Source organism: Amblyomma americanum, chromosome 1, assembly GCF_052857255.1.
Source record: "Amblyomma americanum isolate KBUSLIRL-KWMA chromosome 1, ASM5285725v1, whole genome shotgun sequence".
Lineage (NCBI taxonomy): Eukaryota > Metazoa > Arthropoda > Arachnida > Ixodida > Ixodidae > Amblyomma > Amblyomma americanum.
In genome coordinates this window covers 518,763,719-518,783,710 of record NC_135497.1, presented here as the reverse complement: position 1 = coordinate 518,783,710, position 19,992 = coordinate 518,763,719, and the positions used below count along the sequence as shown (strand labels likewise).

The 19,992-nt window shown below is 49.0% G+C and overlaps 1 protein-coding gene, 1 long non-coding RNA gene and 1 pseudogene across 3 annotated transcripts in view; all 3 read right to left on the bottom strand.

Annotated features, from left to right (window-relative positions):
- Positions 1-19,992, bottom strand: part of LOC144116228 (inactive selenide, water dikinase-like protein) — a 244,568-nt pseudogene that overhangs the window by 189,218 nt on the left and 35,358 nt on the right. The window lies entirely within an intron of this gene.
- Positions 731-11,607, bottom strand: LOC144128605 (uncharacterized). Its single transcript, XM_077662140.1, has 9 exons — positions 11,393-11,607; positions 10,464-10,866; positions 9,329-9,586; positions 7,927-8,220; positions 6,880-7,014; positions 4,425-4,724; positions 3,473-3,679; positions 2,627-2,788; positions 731-1,000 (listed from the first exon to the last, which is right to left on the bottom strand). Exons 1-9 carry the CDS (start codon positions 11,605-11,607, stop codon positions 731-733), a joined length of 2,244 nt encoding a protein of 747 aa, XP_077518266.1.
- LOC144116231 (uncharacterized) lies at positions 11,466-17,710 on the bottom strand. Its single transcript, XR_013311797.1, has 2 exons — positions 16,623-17,710; positions 11,466-11,839 (listed from the first exon to the last, which is right to left on the bottom strand). It is a non-coding gene; the product is annotated as an uncharacterized LOC144116231 (long non-coding RNA).

The window sequence follows — 19,992 nt, the reverse complement described above, 5'->3', positions numbered from 1 at the left end:
ATGGCCAGATCCGCTGGGTCATCATAGCCACAAAAAAAACTCTGTCGAGAGGTGCTTGTCTTTCACATTCTTAGAGTCACAATGGCCACATCCGCTGGGTCATCATAACCACAAAGGACACACTGCTGAGAGCACCGTCCCTAGACTTTCTGAACGGCAAGGAGGCGAGTTTTAGTTAGTACATAGTAGTCACCACCGACGGTGACACTGCCTGCCGCAGAGGAAGTCTCGTATACAGCTATCGCTGCAAAAATACCGTCCTGTGCATCACAAGTTTTTGCAGTTCAAGAAGCAGAAACCTGTCCCATGCATGGTGCATGACTAGACATTAGACGTCGGCAGCACTTGGACATTGATAACACGTCCACTGCTCACAATAGAGAGGGTTTCTGCTGGTGTATATGACAAAAATTCAAGGGTTTTCAAGGACTTTCAAGGCCTTGTGTGCGGATTTTCACGGACCACATTCCCTGTTAGAAATCCAAATAAGACAGATGTTCAGGGGTAGACAGAGGCGTGAAAAGATGAGAATTCACTGAAAAAGCGATTGTCGCTGGAGCCAACGTTTTAACAAAGAAACTTGTTTTCAGATAAAACGATGGCTCCAGTGATATTTCCTTTTTCGACCACTTATCATTGTTTGTTACACGGATGACCACTTTCAGTGTGTTAGATGATGCAAACATTTATTCGCTAAAGAAGATCAGCCAAGCAAACACTCACTCAGTCCTTAGGTGGCCTCATTTTGCTTCTCCTGAATTTTTAGGTCGATGTCCAAGATCTCCTGCTGCTTGCTCTTGGCAGTCTTCCTTAGGCTGTTTGACTTCATGATGTAAGTCAGGTCCCTGGTTGCCCCTGCTTTTTCTGCATACGAGTCTGCTGAAGCTGTCAATTCTGCAACTGCAGCTTCTAGTTTCTTTTTCTTCCTTCTGAGAGTTTCAATCTCCTTATCAATGGAGCGTTTCTTCCACTGTTTCGCATCTTCACGCTCCTGCTTTTTCTGTGTTTCCAAAAAGGCACGGTATTGGCTCCTCGCAGAAGCCACAGATGCTCTCGATTCCTTTGTGATGGGCACATTGAAAATGCCACCTGCTACGTGTACAGCATCACAGATAATCCGCTGTGAAATGTCCTGCGTCCATACCAAGTTCATGCTTTTTGCACGTATCCATCAAGTTTGACGAGTGCGATGGTGCTGGCTGTGGTTCATTAGCTTGACATTCAGATATCGTCAGGAAGCTCCTTATCATGCAGCTACTCCCGGCGGCTTGCATGTGCTCTCTATGCTTTGCACTTTTTAGATTGCTTTTTAGTGCCGACTCCACCATGGTAGTGATATCGAAACACTTACAGCAAACTCTGCATTTTGCCTTGAGCGGATTTGATATGTCCACGCAAGCCACTCTCGCTAGTTGTCGTTGTTCAACCATGACCTCTGGAATTTGCATTTTCCGGGCATTGTTTGCACGCATGTTGACTGGCACACACTACGCTGCAGATGCACAAAATGTCACGATACCGTGGCACGCGCACACCCAAGCACTACACGTGCAATAAATCTCGCAATACAACCACACATACACATAACAGTGCTACGCGCGCACAAAATGTCACGATGGAACCGCACACGCACGCATAAGCATCACACGTGCACAAAACGTGACGATACAACCACACACACAAGCGCTAAACATGCACAAAGTGTAACACTTCGACCGCGCAACCACACAAACAATGGCGGCCATTTATCTACTCAACTGGAAAGCACACAGGAAATGGTTGACAGGAAACGGTAGACAAGCCAGTGTCATTGTGGCCAGACGTTCACGAGCGCCTGCTAGGCACGTGCTTACTTGACTTTGTACGAAACTTGCACTCTATTTTTAACAATATCGCAGCCTGATTTCAGGTGGGTTGAAATTTTATGAAATACAATCACTGAAAGTTTATTAAAAATAAAAATTTAGGAAACTCAAGGATTTTCAGGGATCTGCGAAAATTCCAGGACTTTCAAAGCCTTGAAAACAATCCTTTCAAATTCAAAGGTTTTCAAGGGTTTCAAGGACCCGCACGAAATTATTTAGACATACGAGGGCCTCTTCTGTCCAAAAGGAGCGAAGCCTTATCATGGGCGGCAGAGTTCTGGGTAGAGTGTTCCTGTCAGGAAGTTGGATTGGATAAGATGGCTGTGAGAGCCGCGAGGCATGAACAAAAGCCTTCTGGGATCCCGGCCGACGGACAGACACGTTGCGGAGGATGACTACGTTGAATTGCGGTTTCTCTCTCCCTATCTCTGTCTCTCACACAGCTAGGACTGTTACCGGGTGTCTAACGTGAATGTAAGCGCATTGGCAGCCGTGTGAAAACAATGAATTTTTCAGAAAGCCCTGCCACTGCGTGGCATGCTGCCAATTTCTCTAGTCGATTCATGTCGAGGCATATATAGTAATTGTGCGGGAGTGTCTTGGCACCGGCGAATTTCGTCGCTACCCGCGCGGGAGCAACTTGGCGCGCGGGAAAAATCACCGCCGGCACAGCCACGCTTGCCTTGGTGACCTCAGTGACACATTAGCAAAGGTTAAAAGAAGTTCACACTGGTTGTCGATAAGGACGATAATATACATACCTTGCGCAGCAGGCCGTGCGATATTCGCCCTATGCCGTCGCTGAAGATGTACTCGCGATGGGAACCATCGCTGCTGCGGCCAGGGGCTGCGTGGCGGATGTCCGGTTCCACAGACGTGTTTTGTCTCGGGACCGTTAACAGACCCAACGACTGCGAAAAAGCCTGCACGCAGGAAAAGAGGCCTAACGAGTGGGCCACTTCGCTATAGCTGGCTGGCTATAAGATTGGAGATACAGAATTCATGTTTGTGCAGCTGGGAGTTGTCAAACTTGTGAAACCATTGCACAAGTATAGAGAACATTAAAGAGTAGCTTCTCAGAAGTAGAAAGTGTGTAATGGAAACAACACCTCCATAATAGGCACTGGTACTCCAAAACGAGGCTGATTTACTCAGAAAGGAGGCTGATTTGCCTGGTTAGATCTCAGGGCACCGTCCGCGCAGTGTCGTAATTATTTATGAACACTAGTCTTACTTTCCATTCCCCTCTGGAGCATTTTGACACTCCCGCATTCGATTCGAAAACGCGCAAGGCACAACTTATGATGTTGTGGATAATTTCACAGTCAGCTATGAGTCACTGCCCATGGCGCCTGATCTCTGCAGACCACTGATCAATGAGGAACTCACATTGCTACAATGCCATCGAAACATTTATGGATTAACGCAATGCACATGGCCCTCAAAGTGTGATGAATGATGGTGAATGGCAGAGACACTTGGCTCAGCCTTCTTGCAAACAAAAGCTCCGTTATTAAAAGCAAAGAAGAGATTCCCTCACACACTTTTATGCAATTTAGTCACTTTTCTCATCACCTCTCTCAACAAGAACGTGACTGGCCTCTGACCTGTCCGAGCCGTGCCATGAACTTGGGCACGCTGAGTATGGTTGAGAGGTCGCCGATTCCATCACGTATCTGCTCCGCGGTGCGGCCCTGATTGTCGTGCGCGTAGAACCAGATGCCGTGGTTGCGTAACTGGCTCGTCGAGCAACCCAGGAACATGAACCGGCGGCCACCAATCTTCAGGCCGGACGACAGCGGAGGCTTGATCACCTGCAGAAAACAAGCCCAAGGTTGAAGAGAGGACCTAAATGGATCTCTACATTGTCATCGCAAAGAGCACATCCCATGCAAAACTTTCCTCGGTGTTCCTATCCAATATCTTCATGCAGTTATGTGCCCTCCTCTGCACTTCATCTATATAGATCCATGCAGCAGCGGAATGAAAAAGCGACGGCGAAATCAAATTAAAATAGGCAAACAGAAGCTCAGCGATTTGAGACTGTAATGTCGCACTACTGCTAACGTAGATTTGTCGCATGAAATTCTGATTCCCTGTGCCTTTCAGTGCGAAAGCAATTAGCCGCACTCATCGGGCATCAGCGGTGTTTGTGCGTGTGAAGCCTTTCAGTAGCAAGTGTATTACCGACTCAATAGGTGAGTGGACACGTCAGTCGCACTGTGAATAGGTGGCGCTGTCCACCTACAATTTGAGGCAGTTACGTGCCTTTCCTTCTCTCAAAACCAGTGGAACGTTTAGACTGTCGATTTTGAAGAAAGGAAGGAACATAACTGGATCCTTGAGTAAGAGGAGAGACACCTCAACAGTGCTCTGAGGTATGTGGCAGTGGTGTCCATGTGAAAAAAAACGTGCTTTCGCCCAGTCTTTTGTGCTTGGCAATGCTAAACCGCCAGCCATTTTTTCCCCTTCAGACTTCAGCTACTGCATTTTTTTCAAAAATTAAGTACGCTACAGCTACTTGTTCACTGGGCGATCATGAACCTCCCAACAGCGTACCGCGCTGAGAAAGTCATCCTTGCAGGCACCCAGCGAAAAGGAGATGAGCTTGCAGTCGTCGTCCCGCACGACGATGCGCAGGGCGTAATCTGGGTCGCAGTGCTGAAGCAGGCGGCTCTTGCACACAAGTTGAGGGGGCATGTAGACGCGCCGAGTGGGCGTCAGGATCACCTTGCGCACCTTGACCATATGGGACGGTAGGTCCTGAGCGATCACCGAGCCTGTGAAAACGTCGATGCGCTGCCGGTGTGCGCGATACCGGAAGTACAGGTGCTCCAGGGCACTGCGGAACCAGAACACCTGCGCCGTACCGCGCCACAAGGACACTGTTCTTGATATGCTGGATATATAGAAGCGTTGCACAAAGATCGGTTGGAAAAAGAGGCAATAGCATTGATGTGCAGTAAGCATTGAAAGGAACTGTAGTCCGAGAAGAAATTAATTTTTTTTTTAAACACGATTATGTTCAGGGCTCACTGGCACTTCTAACGTGTAAAGTGAATTTTTTCCGTCACTTTCCGCTTAAAATGACACCTTGAGATCTAGCTCCTCAAATTGCTAAGCTACGCACCCTTCACTTATCTGTGTGCCCCTATTATCACACAAATAGCATACTGCATTTCAGCATGCAGTCTTTAACCGATCACATGTCTTTATACAGAGTTCTTTGTGTATCAAACCGAGTCCTCGTTCAGTTCTGTAATACTGCGCACTTGTCAGCCACCTTGCAGCAGCGCAGTCTAGACCATGTCATGCAGCTCTGCACGAACATCAGAGGTCTCCCATGCGCCCTCATGGTGTAACGCTTAGACCTTTTGAATAAACGCTCCCTGAACGTCGGTACGCACCGTACGCTAGCACGGTGGAAGAGATAGCAAGGCCTATCCCCTCATTTGTTCGCAACTGTTCAAAGAGCAGCTATTTTAATATCAGCGTGTACATATTTCTAAGCTATTTATCCGATGATCAGGCACACAATAAAAAATGTCCGACATCGGTGGCTCGCATTGCATGAAAGCAAGCGTTATCCACATTTTTTTTTTGCGATACACTGGGAAGTTACAGGAAACTGCACTTTGAATTTTGTAGCGGAAAATGTCGTGAGCAAGCTTGGTCACGGCAAGCAATGTGCTGACAATAATGCAGATACAACACCTTTGGAAGATTAAAGTGCAACTTTGCTATGAAAGCAGCATGTCACTTTTCGATGCAGTCTCTGGCAGTTCCCACTTCCGCTACCATTCCCCTACATAGTCTGCAAGCCGTCGTGAAGGAATGAGGCGGAATGCTGACACCATAAGCGCACTCCACTTGTAGCAACTTCGTCGCGAAAGAAGCAGGTGCCTCTCAGGTGTTCATCTTGGAAAAACTGGTGGAGGAGTTCAGGAGAACAACCTGCCGGGCTAGTTGGTTATGAATTCTGTTTACTAGGAAGCACAAAAAACGGACGAGGGACGGAGTAGGGGACATGAGCACTCGTGAACGTGTTTCAGTGTCCCCTACTCCGTCCCACGTACGTTTTTTGCGCTTGCTAGAAAACAACATGGTGGAGGAGGTCCATTGCTTCTGGTCGGTTGTGCGTTCCCAAGAAAGAGGACACTGCAAACTTGTATGTAACTTGTTTCACTCTCTTTTCATAATTCGTTACACTGCCTTCCTCACATTGCCACTAGCCTCATTTTACCGTCACTATCCAAGAAAAACACAAGGTTCTACTACTGCACATGTCCGCGTAGTGTTGTCATGGGCACAAACTGAACATGCTCTGCTACATAAAACACATCTGTAGTTACACTGTTGAATTAAAAAAACTAGCAGAGGTTTAGCACTTGTTGAACCTATTAATACGAGCCAAAGCTCTGTTAAGCATGGGTACATATGGTTTGGCCCCGGAGTCAGTCTGGTGCGCGTCTTATCCATGGCGAGACAGAGAACAAGCGCCAGCGAAGCAACCGTTTTTGCAACGTTTTGCTAGACACGTGGCAGAGCAGCGATGAGGCCCGCAGCGAGCGCAGCTGCGGCGACTACACAGCGAGTTCCGTATTATGACGTTCCTTGCTACACCTTCGTTGCGCCGGCTCAAGGTGATATGCGCACTAAACTTCACCTTGGGAGTTGTAGTGGGAAGAGTCGAGCTTTCGCTCGAAGAAAACCGCTGTTCTGCTGCTGCCTTGAGTACAAAATTCTGCAATAAAAGCTTACTCAACATACTTCAGAAAACAACTCTTACTGAATGCCCGCTAGTGGGCGTTCGGTGGTGCCTGACGTGTGCAAAACTAAATACCAACCGTACTAACACAGCGCCCTCTACTAAGGCCACTGGGCAATCGTGCTTTTCCCTCCATCCCTGTATAGGTGGCGCAGTATTGGCCAGGTGTGAGTCAAGCAGGCTACGGATGTTAAGAGGGCCTTTAAGCTTTTGTTGTTGAAGCCAGCCTGCCAACCCAGCTCTCACCTTTCCCTGGCTAAGCGAGAAATAGATCTCGAAGAGGGCTTCTTCCAGGGCTCGGGGACACTCCTCAGCGTGCGCAGCCAACTCGAGGAGCGTTTCCCGGCAGCTCTGAGCGTCCATCGCGAGCTCATCGGTGACCTGCAAAGGCGGTAATCCACATGTTGCACGTCCACGTTCGACTGTGCAGCTTTCAAGCGCCGTTCGAGTCGTACGCCCGCTTAATTCTACTTCGCTTCGGGAAGCTCCCTATTGAACACAAAATGACACCCTAGGTCCGCAAAAATGCGCGCATAGAATAGTGACGCATTTTTGTATTTACGCCAGGTCATGGCACAGCGCGATATGCCAGAACCGCCAACGCAGCAGTTCTCCGAATGAACGTCATCTTTATTCGTCAACAGCGTAGATCCGACACATTGGTGTAACCCTTACTTTGGAAGCAATATGCATTCACTCGTGATAATCCTTATTGATTCTGCATTTAAAATGGTATAGTGTGGTATGGAGGGAACGTCCCGAAGTGACTTATCCTATCAGGGACGTTGCAGCAGGCGACTCCAGAATTTGTGGCCGGAATTTTTTATTAATTTCGACCACCTGGGGATCTTTAACGAACAACGACAGCGCACACCGCACGGGCGCTTTTGCGTTTCGCCCCACTAAAGCGTGGCAGCCGCGACCAGAATTGGAACCCAGGTCCTCCGGGTCAGTAGCCGAGCACCGTAACCACTCAGCCAATGCGGCAGCTACGTTTAGAACGCACTTGACATGAATCTCCTGGAGGTCGTGTACATGGAAATTATGTGATGTACTTGATCCAATTCCGACGGATATAGAGACATGCAAAGGGTGTCTTGTACTGTCTGTCTTGTATGTCTTTTAACTTAATCTACAGAAAGCGAGAAGTTTGAAAGTGACAAGAACAAGAAATGTTCAAGAGAATCGAAGGTCTCACGCCGACGTCCTGGAACATTTCTAATCCGCACACTTTTGACCTTTGTTCTTGGGGTAGAGATTACAAGAAATCCACGCAGTGAGTTAAATCCTTACCTGAAAGCTCTCAGACCAGACGCTGAGCAAGGCGTACATGATGCCGAAGTCCTGCACGCTGGGCCTGGCCACTGCCTTCAACTCGCGTGCCTGCAACTCACGCACTGGTGCGTAAAAAACCTGCGCGTTTTTGCGCGTGTGCAGGATCAGGTTGCAGAGAGGCGCCCAGTGGCGTGGTCCACTGAGCGTCAGGCGCATCACGCGGCTCCTGCCCAGAACGTCGGCACCGCACTTGAAGGGTCCTTCACCGAACTCGACGGCCCGGTCCCACGGGGTGGTGTCGGACAGGTCGAACTGCGACAGGCAAGGTGGTGGGTGAGCAAGCTGCTGTGCGGCCTATTTTGAGGCTGACTGGAATCAATTATTATTATTTCATGGGTCAAGGAACCAACTCAGGTTAATGATGTTCTGGTCGAAATCAAGAAGAGCTATAGCATTGCAGTCCATTTGCAGGACCCGTAATGCGAATGCACGATAACCGATGGTCACTTAAGGTAACAGAGTGGATTCTAAGAGAAGGCAAGTGTAGCAGTGGGAGGCAGAGACTAATATGGGCGGATGAAATTAGGGAGTTTGCTGAGATAAGGTGATCGCAGCAGCAAAGGACAGGGTTAATTGGAGAGCCGTGCAAAAGCCTTTGTCCTGTGTTGGCACAGTTATACTATTGCTGCTGCTGATGATGATGATGACTGACCTAAGTTCAGCGCCCATCATCTACACTAATGGCTGTATTAGGAAAGAACTTCTAGAGTCACCACTGTCATAACTTAACGTTTGTGTAAAAAAACAGTGAAGTCACGACTGTACTGTCACACTATCACTATGCCCTGTGAATGGGATAGGGAATATATGGGCTCTGGGCCCGTCAAATGAAACTTTTGAGATTACCGGCGTAGTCGTTTTGGCATTTTTGTGTGGATTCCCATTGCCCGAAGTCTGTTAATGCCTCTCGAGAAAGAAGGAGAGCGGGACATGGTTGAAAAAAAAATTGAGATACCAGTAACTGGGAAACAAAGGCTAGGCGGTTAGAGTGAAAGTGCGCAAGGAGCAGAGGACGCAGAAGCAAAAGGGTGTATGCCCACTCTTGGTAGTGGTCGTGAAGCTTCACACCGCGCTCTTGTAAGCAGCAGAAGACTGGTGACGCCTAAAATGCATTTTATGCCCATTAATATCCCCTTCACCACAGCAGTCACTGGTGACGTTTCCTATACAGCTTTCCTTGCAGTCCTCCAATTTTCCGTGTTGCCTCACAGCTGCCCTTCTACGCAATGATGAAGAAATCTACGACTAAAGGAAACTGTAGCGGAAGGGGAAACCGTAAGAGTACAGGAGTGTGTTTGTAGACAGTCAAGTTTTTCCATTTTAGTCCATTGAAAGCAATTAACGATATAGCGTTGCTCACCTGTGGCAGGTAGTCGCCCTCGCGGTTGCACTGGCTGGTGGCGCTGTTGCCAGCGCACACCTTGTAAAGCAGCGGCGGATGCAACAGCTGCAGGTAGACAATAGTGGATGTCGGCGACGTCTTGCGCAGAATGATGCGGCAGATCGTCGAGTACCGCACCAGCAGCCGGAACCGCGTGGAGCTCCGCTTGCGGACATCCACGAAGTACAGGTACAACCCATTGGAACAGTGCTCAAAGTGTGCATTGCACTGTGTCACCTGGTGGAAGAGAAGGCATTCAGAAGAAGGGCCTAAACCAAATTATTCCGCTCCGACTGCGAAACTGCCGTACTTTTTAAGTATGCCTATCCATGTTGGTACAGTTTTGCACTTGCCAATTCATGCAGTGAGGCTAATACGTTCCAGGCCCTCGAAGAGCTTTATGTACTGTAAGCAAAGTATATCACATCCCTTCAGAGTCCTCTCTTAAGACTGAGGATACATTTCCTCGTCATTTGCGATGTCATGCAACCTAGCCTCGTCACCTCAAATCGCTGTTCCCTAAGAAAAACTGGACGACGAATTGCAGGTCGTTGATACAGGAAGGAGTACATAAAATTGGTTGTTTGAAATCATCCACACAGTGTAAAGCACACCCCCTTCCCCTCTCACTAGTGTTTCTAAATCTTTCTGGAGCCGCTCTTCACAGAATTCAATTCCCACAACAATTTAGGCTGCACGCCAAGCAAGCCAACTAGACATGTAGGGAACCAGATGAATGGATAAGGGGCCCTTGTGCCAAAGTGCGTGACCATCAGGCCCGAAGCTCTGCTTTGCCATCACGTACCCAAGACCTGTCCATGAAAAAAGGGTTAGATTTAATGTGCCTATGAGCTGCCACTGCCTTCCAGAAAAGAGATGCATTGACAAGTCCTGACTACCATTCTCACATCCCCCTTACGACTGGGGCTCTCAGTATCATCGAGACTATTTGCCCAACAGAAAAACACGCTGTTTTTAGGATACGACACTTTATGTCCTCACAGACTGCAATGCAGTTTATTCCCATGGCCTTCCACCATGCAACCACCACTGCCATAACTCGAACTTCTGGATGGACACCGTCAGAAAACACACTACTGGAACCTCATCTCACCTTAAAGCCTTCAGGTGAGGTCAGCTCACTGTTGGGACAAGCCGTCTTCGCAGATGAGCTTGTCCCATCTGAAGGGCAGCTAGACTTGGCCCCTCTTCCCTTCTTTCCCCTCTTCACAGACATTGATTTGCCAGAGTGGGACGACGAAGACTTGGCCGACGAGAGTGGCGATGGCGGAGGCGGCATTGTGTAGGTGCTGTCAAAGTGCGCCACAAAAGTGTTGTACCCGAGGAAGCAGCCGAGGGCGAACGCATTCACGGGTATGTCCTTGTGCTCCGTGGCTATCTGGGTGCTGTACGGGTCGCAGAACTCCTCGAGCTCCTCGGATGCAAGCCACCATTCTGGCGGGCCGGACTTGCCCGCAGCCGCACCGTTATTAGAGCCGTTCTGGTATTGGTCGCACCTGCGGATGCGAGTGTAAAATTGACACGTGGAACCAAAAGCTGGTACAAGCTCAAGAAGCCATATGTTCGAACACAAATGGTGGCACTCTCAACACACTGGCCACCTCAATATGGCGGCTATGAGCCCGCAGACACCGATAGGTCATTAATTGCACCAGGCAAGAAATTCTGAATTGAAATGTCTGCATAAACGTGCCTCTCACCCTCCCCCAGTTTCTGAGACTGAACAGACGGAGGTGCCTATAATAATTTGCGCAGTAAGTTGTTTATGAAGCTGTGCAACCTCTTCCCCTCGATCACCATATTCTGAGCAGTGCTTCACAATTCATCTGGATATCTCAAATGGCACTGCAGTCACCTTAGTTCCAGTGTGCACAAATCTGCTAACCTCCGATTTTTGGACCCATTTCAGCGCATATGAGGAGCTTCTCAACTTATGCGACAGTAGAGGCTTGATAATATGATTGTTGAGGACGACCGAAGACCGGCTAAGGGAAAAGCCAGAAGTACTTGTCGCACACTCACCACGTAAGTACGATATGCAAGAACGAGTCCTTGGGTGACCGCTCGAGTTTCAGCGTCACGTTTGCCATCCAGTTGGGGCTCTCGTACACTTCCACCTCGCCGCAGTCTCCGGTCACCACTTGGCCCACGGCGCACTGCAGACCGAGCAGCCGCCGAAGCTGAGATGCCGTCGGCGTGCCCCATCCGGAGTCCAGACAATGGACGCGCAGCGCCATCTCCCGGCGGTTGTCCTGCCGGTCGCGAGCGCGAAACGCGGACGTTGGTGGCATCGGCCCCGGAAGCAACGGCTTTGCAGGAGGCTCCATAATGGCAGGTGACTATCCTGCCCTTTCAAACTCGGCAATTGGCTTCTGAGTTGAGTTCGACAATGTCTTCTGCTTGAGCGGAAGTCGCACAAGACCGACGGGTGGACCCGGAGCTGCTCGCTGTCTTGGCCTTTGGTGCGAGCTGCGAAGAGGCATTGCATAAGTAATTAGGGCTGAATTCAGCAGCTGCATCGTGACCATGAGTGACAGAATTCCTGATGTTGGGCACCACGACTTCATTATGGCATAAAAACCGTGATTGCAGTTAACACAGCGCTACCACATCCTGAAACATTAAGCACCGCATCCTTCTAGTCTTGCTCGGAATCGCAGAGGGGTCTAGCCAATTGATGAACAACGAACGTCTCGCAAAATGTCCTTATATGTCTGCTGCAAAAACCAGGGAGACTATCAGGATTCTTGCACCAGAAAGTTGCAATTGGAGTGTCGGAAGAGGCTTCTTTTCCTCCAAGTAGTCTCCACCGATCAGGGAGGTGACCTACCGAGGTCTAAGGCCTACGTAGACTGTGAAACGGCATTGAAGCGTACTGCTTCGGATGAACGACTGCCACGTGGGGCACTGCTATGCCTAGGTGGCCTAAGCAATTGAGGAAACAAAGCGGAAGGCTTCGGATGGATGACGAGCATGAGGGGCCGCATGTTTAAGTGGTCTAGGTCGATTACGGGCCGGTACCTTAGAGGATCGAGTGCATTGAATGAAAGATGACCGTATAGGGCACCATTAAGCCTAGGTCGATTACGGGCCTGCACCGCAGCGAAGTGTTTCAGGTGAGTAATTAACGAACACATGGGGCACCAATCCAACTAATTACACCCCAACATCGCATCGGTATGCTTGGAATGAATTGAAAACAAGAGCAGCCCCACTCGCCAATGGGTGACCAGGGTCGACAACGGCCCGACACCGCAGCGGAGAGCTTCGGATAAATGACAAGCTTGCAGGCCAGAACTGCGTACGTCAAGGGGCTTTGGTCTATTACGGGCCAGCACCGTCCTTCCGATGGAGGACAAGCGCGTTGAGAATCGCAAGGACTTAGTCGATTACGGCTCTTCATCGCAATGGAGTGGTTCGGAACAACAGCTACGTAGCGCATAGTCAATGAGCGCCGAAATCATAGCCAGAGAGCATTTTCCCACTTTCGTCTGCATTGGCATGAGCCCGAGCAACGAACCGGAGATCTTGTCCTCGAGCTGGGCGCCGCTAAATTGTAACAAGTCTTGCGGTTCGACTACCTCTCCTGCCTGGCGCTGCTTCCATTGCTATAGTTTCAAAAGGGCAAGGATTTTTGAAGGCTCAGAATCGCATTTGTTCCCACCCTTTGCGGCACAAAAAATTTGGCTGAGGATTTGCTCAGCTAATCAGGATATACAAAGCTGTTCATTAGCGTTGTCTCTGACATCGAAGTCTACATTGATATTTAGGAAAGGAAAGGCGAATAGCTGGCTCCCTGGGTCAGTGGACGCCTCAATCCCACTTTGAGGTACGCGGCGGTGGTTAGAGAGAGAGAAATGTGGACTGCAATCATTAGCGCTGACAACGTTGTGGCAGACACGCGGCACTGCAGCAATAGGCCGCAGCGTTCATTGGCTGACCAAACTCCCGCGATCAACCAATAACTGCCACCTGGCAGGGTGGGCGCGATGACTAACCAGTGTGCGGAACGCACTCATCCTTAGACACCAAGCCGAGTCTACAATTGCCCGATACACCAAAGCTTTCGCTCTCTAACCAGGTTCAGCAGAAGTTACGCCGTGGGTAATTTTTTTTATTCAGCTGACGCTCGGCTAGATCACGTGGTCAGGCAGCAGCCGCTCCGCGGCTGCGGAGCCCCGGTGTAGTGACGGCTCGGCGATGTCACGCGATGGGCTGCTATGGCAGCGATTCCACGTCTCGTGACGTCACGTGGTGGTGACGTCACGTTTCTCGCATCCGAGTTAGCACGCTCCTGCTAGGCCAGTAAAGCTTTTGTTTTAAATAGGGCGCGCTCGGTCTAGGCGAAGCTATAGGTGGCGTATGGTGAGCAGCGGCAATATAGTCACCCCAGTGACTAAGCGACAAAAGGATGCTAGCGCCCAGCCTCAACAACTTCCGAACTCCCAGATGGCCACACAGCCCCGGTTAATGCATCTAAAACGCAAGACTGGCTACCAGGGGCTGGTCCGGCGCCGGTCGTGATAGGGCCTTAGCACAGCCAGGAAGGTTTGAGCACCGGACCATCCAGAGAACAAGCCATATAGGCCTAGCTGCCGGAATCTGAGCTGCCGTGACACAACGTGCGAGCGTTCTTCTTGGCAGCAGGCGTTTGCCGTTCTACGAGGTTATATGCCGTGGTCCTTCGCCATAATTAAGCCACGCGGACACGAGCCTCTTGCTATACTCTAGCTTCGTCGTCGTCTTCCAAGTCGTTGCTAGAGGAAAGTGCTCATTAATAGTTCTGATCTTAATTTTTACGGAAACGTTATGCATGCCCTCGCATTTTAGGTAAAACTGATTTCTACGAGTAGCGTTGCATGAGTGGAACAGCAGACGTTAAAGGTGTAGCGTGGTAGTGCATTCATGAATGCATTGCTATTGTCATCAGCGGCCGAGCCACAGCATGTCAACAATTCAGTTCGTTACCTTTGGTAGAATAGAAGCAGCCGAAGAAGCTAACAAGCGCACAATATCTTCTTTAATGTACATGCCAATAAAATAAAATTGTAGTGCTATGCTTACGTGTTTCAGCGGAAGCCGAATGCCCCTCCCCATACGAATTATTTCGACACTCTCTTCCGATAGATATGGCCGCGCGGTCGACCAACGGCGCCGGCGTCTCGATCGAAGAAGTTGTCTTCGCCACTCGCCTCGACGTTCTCGCTGCACAGCCATTGTTAACCCCACCGCTAACGGTGTGTTCCTGTTCAGCTCGATATCACAATACTTAATTTCGACTTTCCCGTCGGAATGGAGAATATTCACTTCTGCCGGCATGGCGAATCTACGAGCACACACCTTTCGCAATATCCGTCGTGGACTACCACGCACGTCGTTAATGCAGCATTCAAATGCGCGCATGTGCGCGCGGCTGCGTCTTTTGAGGAAGTGCGCAGTAACTTTCTGCCACGGCTTGCTGGCGGAGCCCTACACTACGCTACCTCTTTCTCCGTTCCTTGCTTCACTCACTCCTTTATCGATGCCTGACTGGCACACGTTCTGAGCACTGCAAGCATAGGTCGTTCTCCGTATATACGTTTTGCCATTATATATATATATATATATATTACATTGCCGATGTCGGTATTACAAGTGGCAATTTACAGTGCACGTTAAAGTACCCCGCGAGGTCTGAATTATCAGGAGCCCTCTGCTATGGCACCTCTCTCTTCCTTGTTTCACTCTCTACTTTCTCCCTTTCCCCACGGCAGGGTTGAGGTGTTCACCGAGATGTCAGAGATTTAACATGCCTTTCCTTTCCCCCCCCCCCAAAAATTTTTTCTTTCCATCCCGCGTCCTAAAGCTCAGCAGCGCAGCACTGTAACTACTATGAAAATGAAAATTGCTTTTGGGGAAAGGAAATGGCGCAGTGTATGTCTCACATACCGGCGGAAACCTGAACTGCGCACTAAGGGAAGAGTTAAAGGAGAGAGTGAAAGAAAGGAAGAGATGCAGTAGTGGAGGTCTGCGGTATAATTTCGACCGCGTGGGGATCTTCAACGTGCACTGACACTGCACCGCACGCGGGCGCCTAAGCGTTTGGCCTCCATCGAAACGCGGTCGCCGAACCCGACCGCGGCGGCCGCGTTTCGATGGAGGCGAAACGCTATGGCGATGTCAGTGCACTATCCCTGCCCCGGATTAGGGGCGTAAGGTTTAATAGTTTTCTTCATAACCAATAAGCCACAGCAGCAGGTGGGTTTTGATATCACGTGCGCAGCTGCACCAGCATCAAAGTACAGGCAGCGGCATCGAAGAAAATCTCTTGGACAGCTCGTTCGGGAGCACGTTGCTGGATCACACCGCAGTGTAAACGGAAGGGAGGCCGCGCCGCGTCTAGTACCTTTTAAAGCTCTAGCTTTTAAAGCGAAGAGTCATGGACCTAACCCACGATCACGAGACCACTCCTTGCCTATAGCCGGCGACTCGCGCTAGCTTGGTCCTAATCACTTGGGGCAACAAACGATACCACATACGGCGCTATATACAAACAACGACAAACGCATCCCATAATAATAATTGGTTTTAGGGGAAAGGAAATGGCGCAGTATCTTTCTCATATATCGTTGGACACCTGAACCGCGCCGTAAGAAAAGGGATAAAGGAGGGAGTGAAAGAAGAGGTGCCGTAGCTGATGGGCTCCGGAATAATTTCGACCACCTGGGGATCTATAACGTGCACTGACATCGCACAGCACACGGGCGCCTTAGCGTTTTTCCTCCATAAAAACGCAGACCCCATGGTCGGGTTCGAACCCGGCATCGGGATCAGTAGCCAAGCGCCCTAACCACTGAGCCACCGCGGTGGGTACAAACGCGTCCAAAGATAACCTGCTGTGACTGGACGACGCAGCGTTCTGCGTTCCTGTGCAGTACCAACCGCAGCAGTAATGATAGAGCTACCACAGGCGAAGTGGCACATAAGACTCGTTGTGGAAGGGTCATAGATGCAGCCGAGGCAGAGCGACATGCTCGTAACGCAGCACGTAAGTGGGAAACGGGAGCCACAAACGTGCTTCGCGTCTAACAGAAGACGAACGCTGTCGGGACGCTGCAATGCATCTCGAAGTCCTACTGGCCTCACGTGCTCTGGTGGCATATTGTAAAGAAAACTGTGCGGTCATTGCAGCTGGCGCGAGCAGTCTTCCACGCAAGACTAAATAGGCATTCGCGATAAAAGGCGCCGCTGTCGCGGAGCAAAAATTACTCACCTTAGGCAAAACAGATCCCTCGTTGAACTCAAGCTTCTTTAGGAGCAAAATAACGCAAGGCTGGCCACCCGGCACTGATCGGGCGCCGGTCATGACAGGGCCTTAGCGCAGCCAGGGAAGTTTGAGCACAGGACCATCCAGAGAACAAGCGATAGGCCTAGTGGCCGCAATCCGCCAACTGCCGTGACACGTGAGCGTTCTGGCAGCAGCCGTTCTACGAGTGTATGAAAATGATGATGATTATGATGTCATGTGACTTTGTCATTGTTGTTAGCCTATCAAAGGATGGCACATACCCACACTGGGGGATCGGCCAAGAATCGGGTGGCTGTTCGCCTGTACTCAGTTATTAAAAACGAAAAGCACGCGGGAACGCAACGCCGGTGGATTCTACCTCATGAACAGAGAAAGGACAAGAGTTTTGATTTCGAAATAAATAAATTAATAATAATAATAATAATGAGCGAGATTAAAAAAGAATTAAGTTAAAATGTAATAATTTGTAGAAAAGAAAATTTTATTACACTTAGCAAGGCATACGGTCCTTGCCGATGGTACGTTCTTCTGAACCGCGTCATAAGGGAAGGAATAAAGGAGGGAGAGCGGCGACGGCGGCGATGAAGCAACCCACTCCTCCTCCCCGGTTGCCATGGTAACGGCGCATGCGCACAACCGGCCATCGCGTGTAATACGAAATGCTCGACTGGTAGCCTAGTGTAGCTTCCGCTACACAAAATTGAGAGGACACACTGGTCCTTGAGCCCCCGCACAACCCCACTGCACTCAAGCGCTCATGTCCCGTATTACAAGTGGCAATTTATAGTGCCCATTAAAGCACCCCGCCAGGTCTGATTTATCAGGAAGCCTCTGCTGCGGCAACTCTCTTTTCCTTCTTTCACTCTTTACTTCTTTTCCCCACGGCAGTGTTGAGGTGTTCACCGAGATGCATACCCTATACTTTCAAAAAACAAAAAAAAATTTCTTTTCATCCCTCATCCTAGAGCTTAGCCAGGGAACACCTGTAACTGCTATGAAAATGAAATTGAAATTAGGTTTTGGGGGAAAAGAAATGGCGCAGTATAGGTCTCACATATTGGCAGACACCTAAACCACGCCTTAAGGGAAGGGATAAAGGAGGGAGTGAAAGAAGGAAGAAAGAGGTTTCCTGATAGCCATGCCCTGTGACACCTGCGTCAAAGTACAAGCAGCAGGCATAGAAGAGTCTTGGAAGCACATTGCTGGAGCACGCCACATGGCAAACGGAAGGAAGGCTACGCCGCGTCCAAAACGTTTTAAAGCGCTAGCCGTTAAAGAGAAAAAGCCATGGGCTTCACCCACGATCACGCGACCACTCCTTGCAAGTAGCTGGCGCCTCGCGCTAGTTTCGTCACAATCACTTGGAGCCCGCAGTCACAACAAGACGGCACTAAAGACAACGCCAAATGCTACAGCAACCAAAACCCATGATCAGATATGGAACCTTCAACAGCGTTTAATACACTTGCAACCGAAGTTCCCATTGTTACTCTCACTGATGGCAGCATCATGCGCAGGTTGGTTTGCATCTGTCTTGTTACAGCATGCTCCATTGCTTAACATTTACGTCCACCATACAAGAATGTGCAGGAGTGCTATATGCGCTGTTGACATGTGCGGTGCCCAAAGTAGACACTGGACCAAGCACAATGGTCATGTTCCAAAATGAGATACTGTAAACTAGTCATTTTTCTCAAGCTTGATACTTCACAAAATAAGGTAAAGTCCTGAGGAATAAATTTTGGAAAGGATAAGTGACAAGCTCCTTAGTGCTCCTTTTAGCCACATTATTCGCGGGAGCAATTTCTTGCAATGTGCTGTTTATATGATTTGTGACAAAACGAGCAAATAAGGCCTTCACAAAAATTAAATTCAAAAGTCGTTTCACAACATAAAAGAATTGGATGGAGCAACCTGTCCCTAATGGTGCTAAGTAATGTATGCTCATTATGATGATACTGATAAATAAAGCTTCAGTGTGCCCACGCACACTCTCAGCACAGACAAGAGCCAGATTTTCTGCAAAATATTTTTATTCCCAATGCATGGCGAATGGCTGAACAGGCTTAAGCAATGACAGGCTCTGGGAGATGCCCACGGGAGACAATCCATCCTCAACACCACCGTAATATTTAGTCAGCGCAGATTCATAAAGGTCTCTTCAGGGAACAGCCAGTCCCTTAGCTGAACAAACCATCAACACCACTATATGATATAAGGGGCAAGTATTTTACATAATGAACGTATGCAGAAGACTAGGTTTAATGACTAACAAAAATATCGGTGTGCTCATAAAGTGCATATAATATCACTAACACAACACAAAATGTTTGTTTGGAGCCCATTAAGCTCATGTTCATGTCAGTGGTATGCAGCATAAGAGCAAAGCTGTCGCCACTCGTGTATGTGGCAATTGTAGTTGCATATGACAGCCATAAGGTACCCCATCAGTAAAAGCTTCATAGCTCACTCCTTCAAAACTCCTTGCAAGGCTGGAAACCTTCCTCACAACCAATTCTTTCCCTGTCCCCTATTCCCAAGCCTGTGTTACCACAGCTCGGACTCCTTGTCGGCTGAAGGCACTTCGAGCATGCGTGGAGAGTCCATCAGCCTTGCTACCCACTCCCCTTCAACAACGTCTTCTATAATCCACGCTGGGTCTCCCTTCTGCTGCTCAATTTCTTTGCAATATGCTTCGGCATTCTCCTTTGGAAGGCACATCAGCGTACACCTGAGAAAGGGAAAATGGAAACTTGCAACTCACTAACGCTATAAATTTCAACAGTATAAACTGTCACTGCAACTTATGAAATAAGCTTGAAATGAAATTGCCGCTGTTTTACCGCAATTCCTGTATTGCCGCTAAATTGCTGCAATTCCTGTGCTATGATTATATATATATATTTCATGCACTCCACTCCTTCTCTAATGCCCCGCAGAGGCCTTAAAGGTATTGAAATAAATGAATAAATGAACAAAATAAATAAATAAATTCCATATGCTAATATATTGCAAAGAGAATTTGAGAAAACACCCAAAATGATGCTTTAACACGTTCATTGCATCTTGGGTGACCGGTGGGTGATCCAAGATACTGAGTCGCGCGATGAAACCATCGCTATGCTCTGATTTATCAAAGAGCCTGTGGAAAGGACACACGCTATGCCGCTGTTGCCATTTATTGGCATTCCCAGGAAGTTTGCATTGCCAAGTAAAAAAAAATTTTTGCTACAATAGTGCTAAGGGCAGCGTTATCTATGTGAAAACAAGAAATTTTCTCTATGTGAAGCCTCGAGAAGTGCCAAAGACCTCCCTACTCCACCCTCCACAGAAA

Excerpts from the sequence above, each read along its gene's own strand:
- LOC144128605 (XM_077662140.1), bottom strand. The coding sequence starts at position 11,607 with ATGGCGCTGCGCGTCCATTGTCTGGACTCCGGATGGGGCACGCCGACG. Across the intron at positions 10,867-11,392 it reads TTGCATATCGTACTTACGTG|GTGCGACCAATACCAGAACG; the intron begins GTGAGTGTGCGA and ends TCGCATCCGCAG. Across the intron at positions 3,680-4,424 it reads AGGATGACTTTCTCAGCGCG|GTGATCAAGCCTCCGCTGTC; the intron begins GTACGCTGTTGG and ends TGTTTTCTGCAG.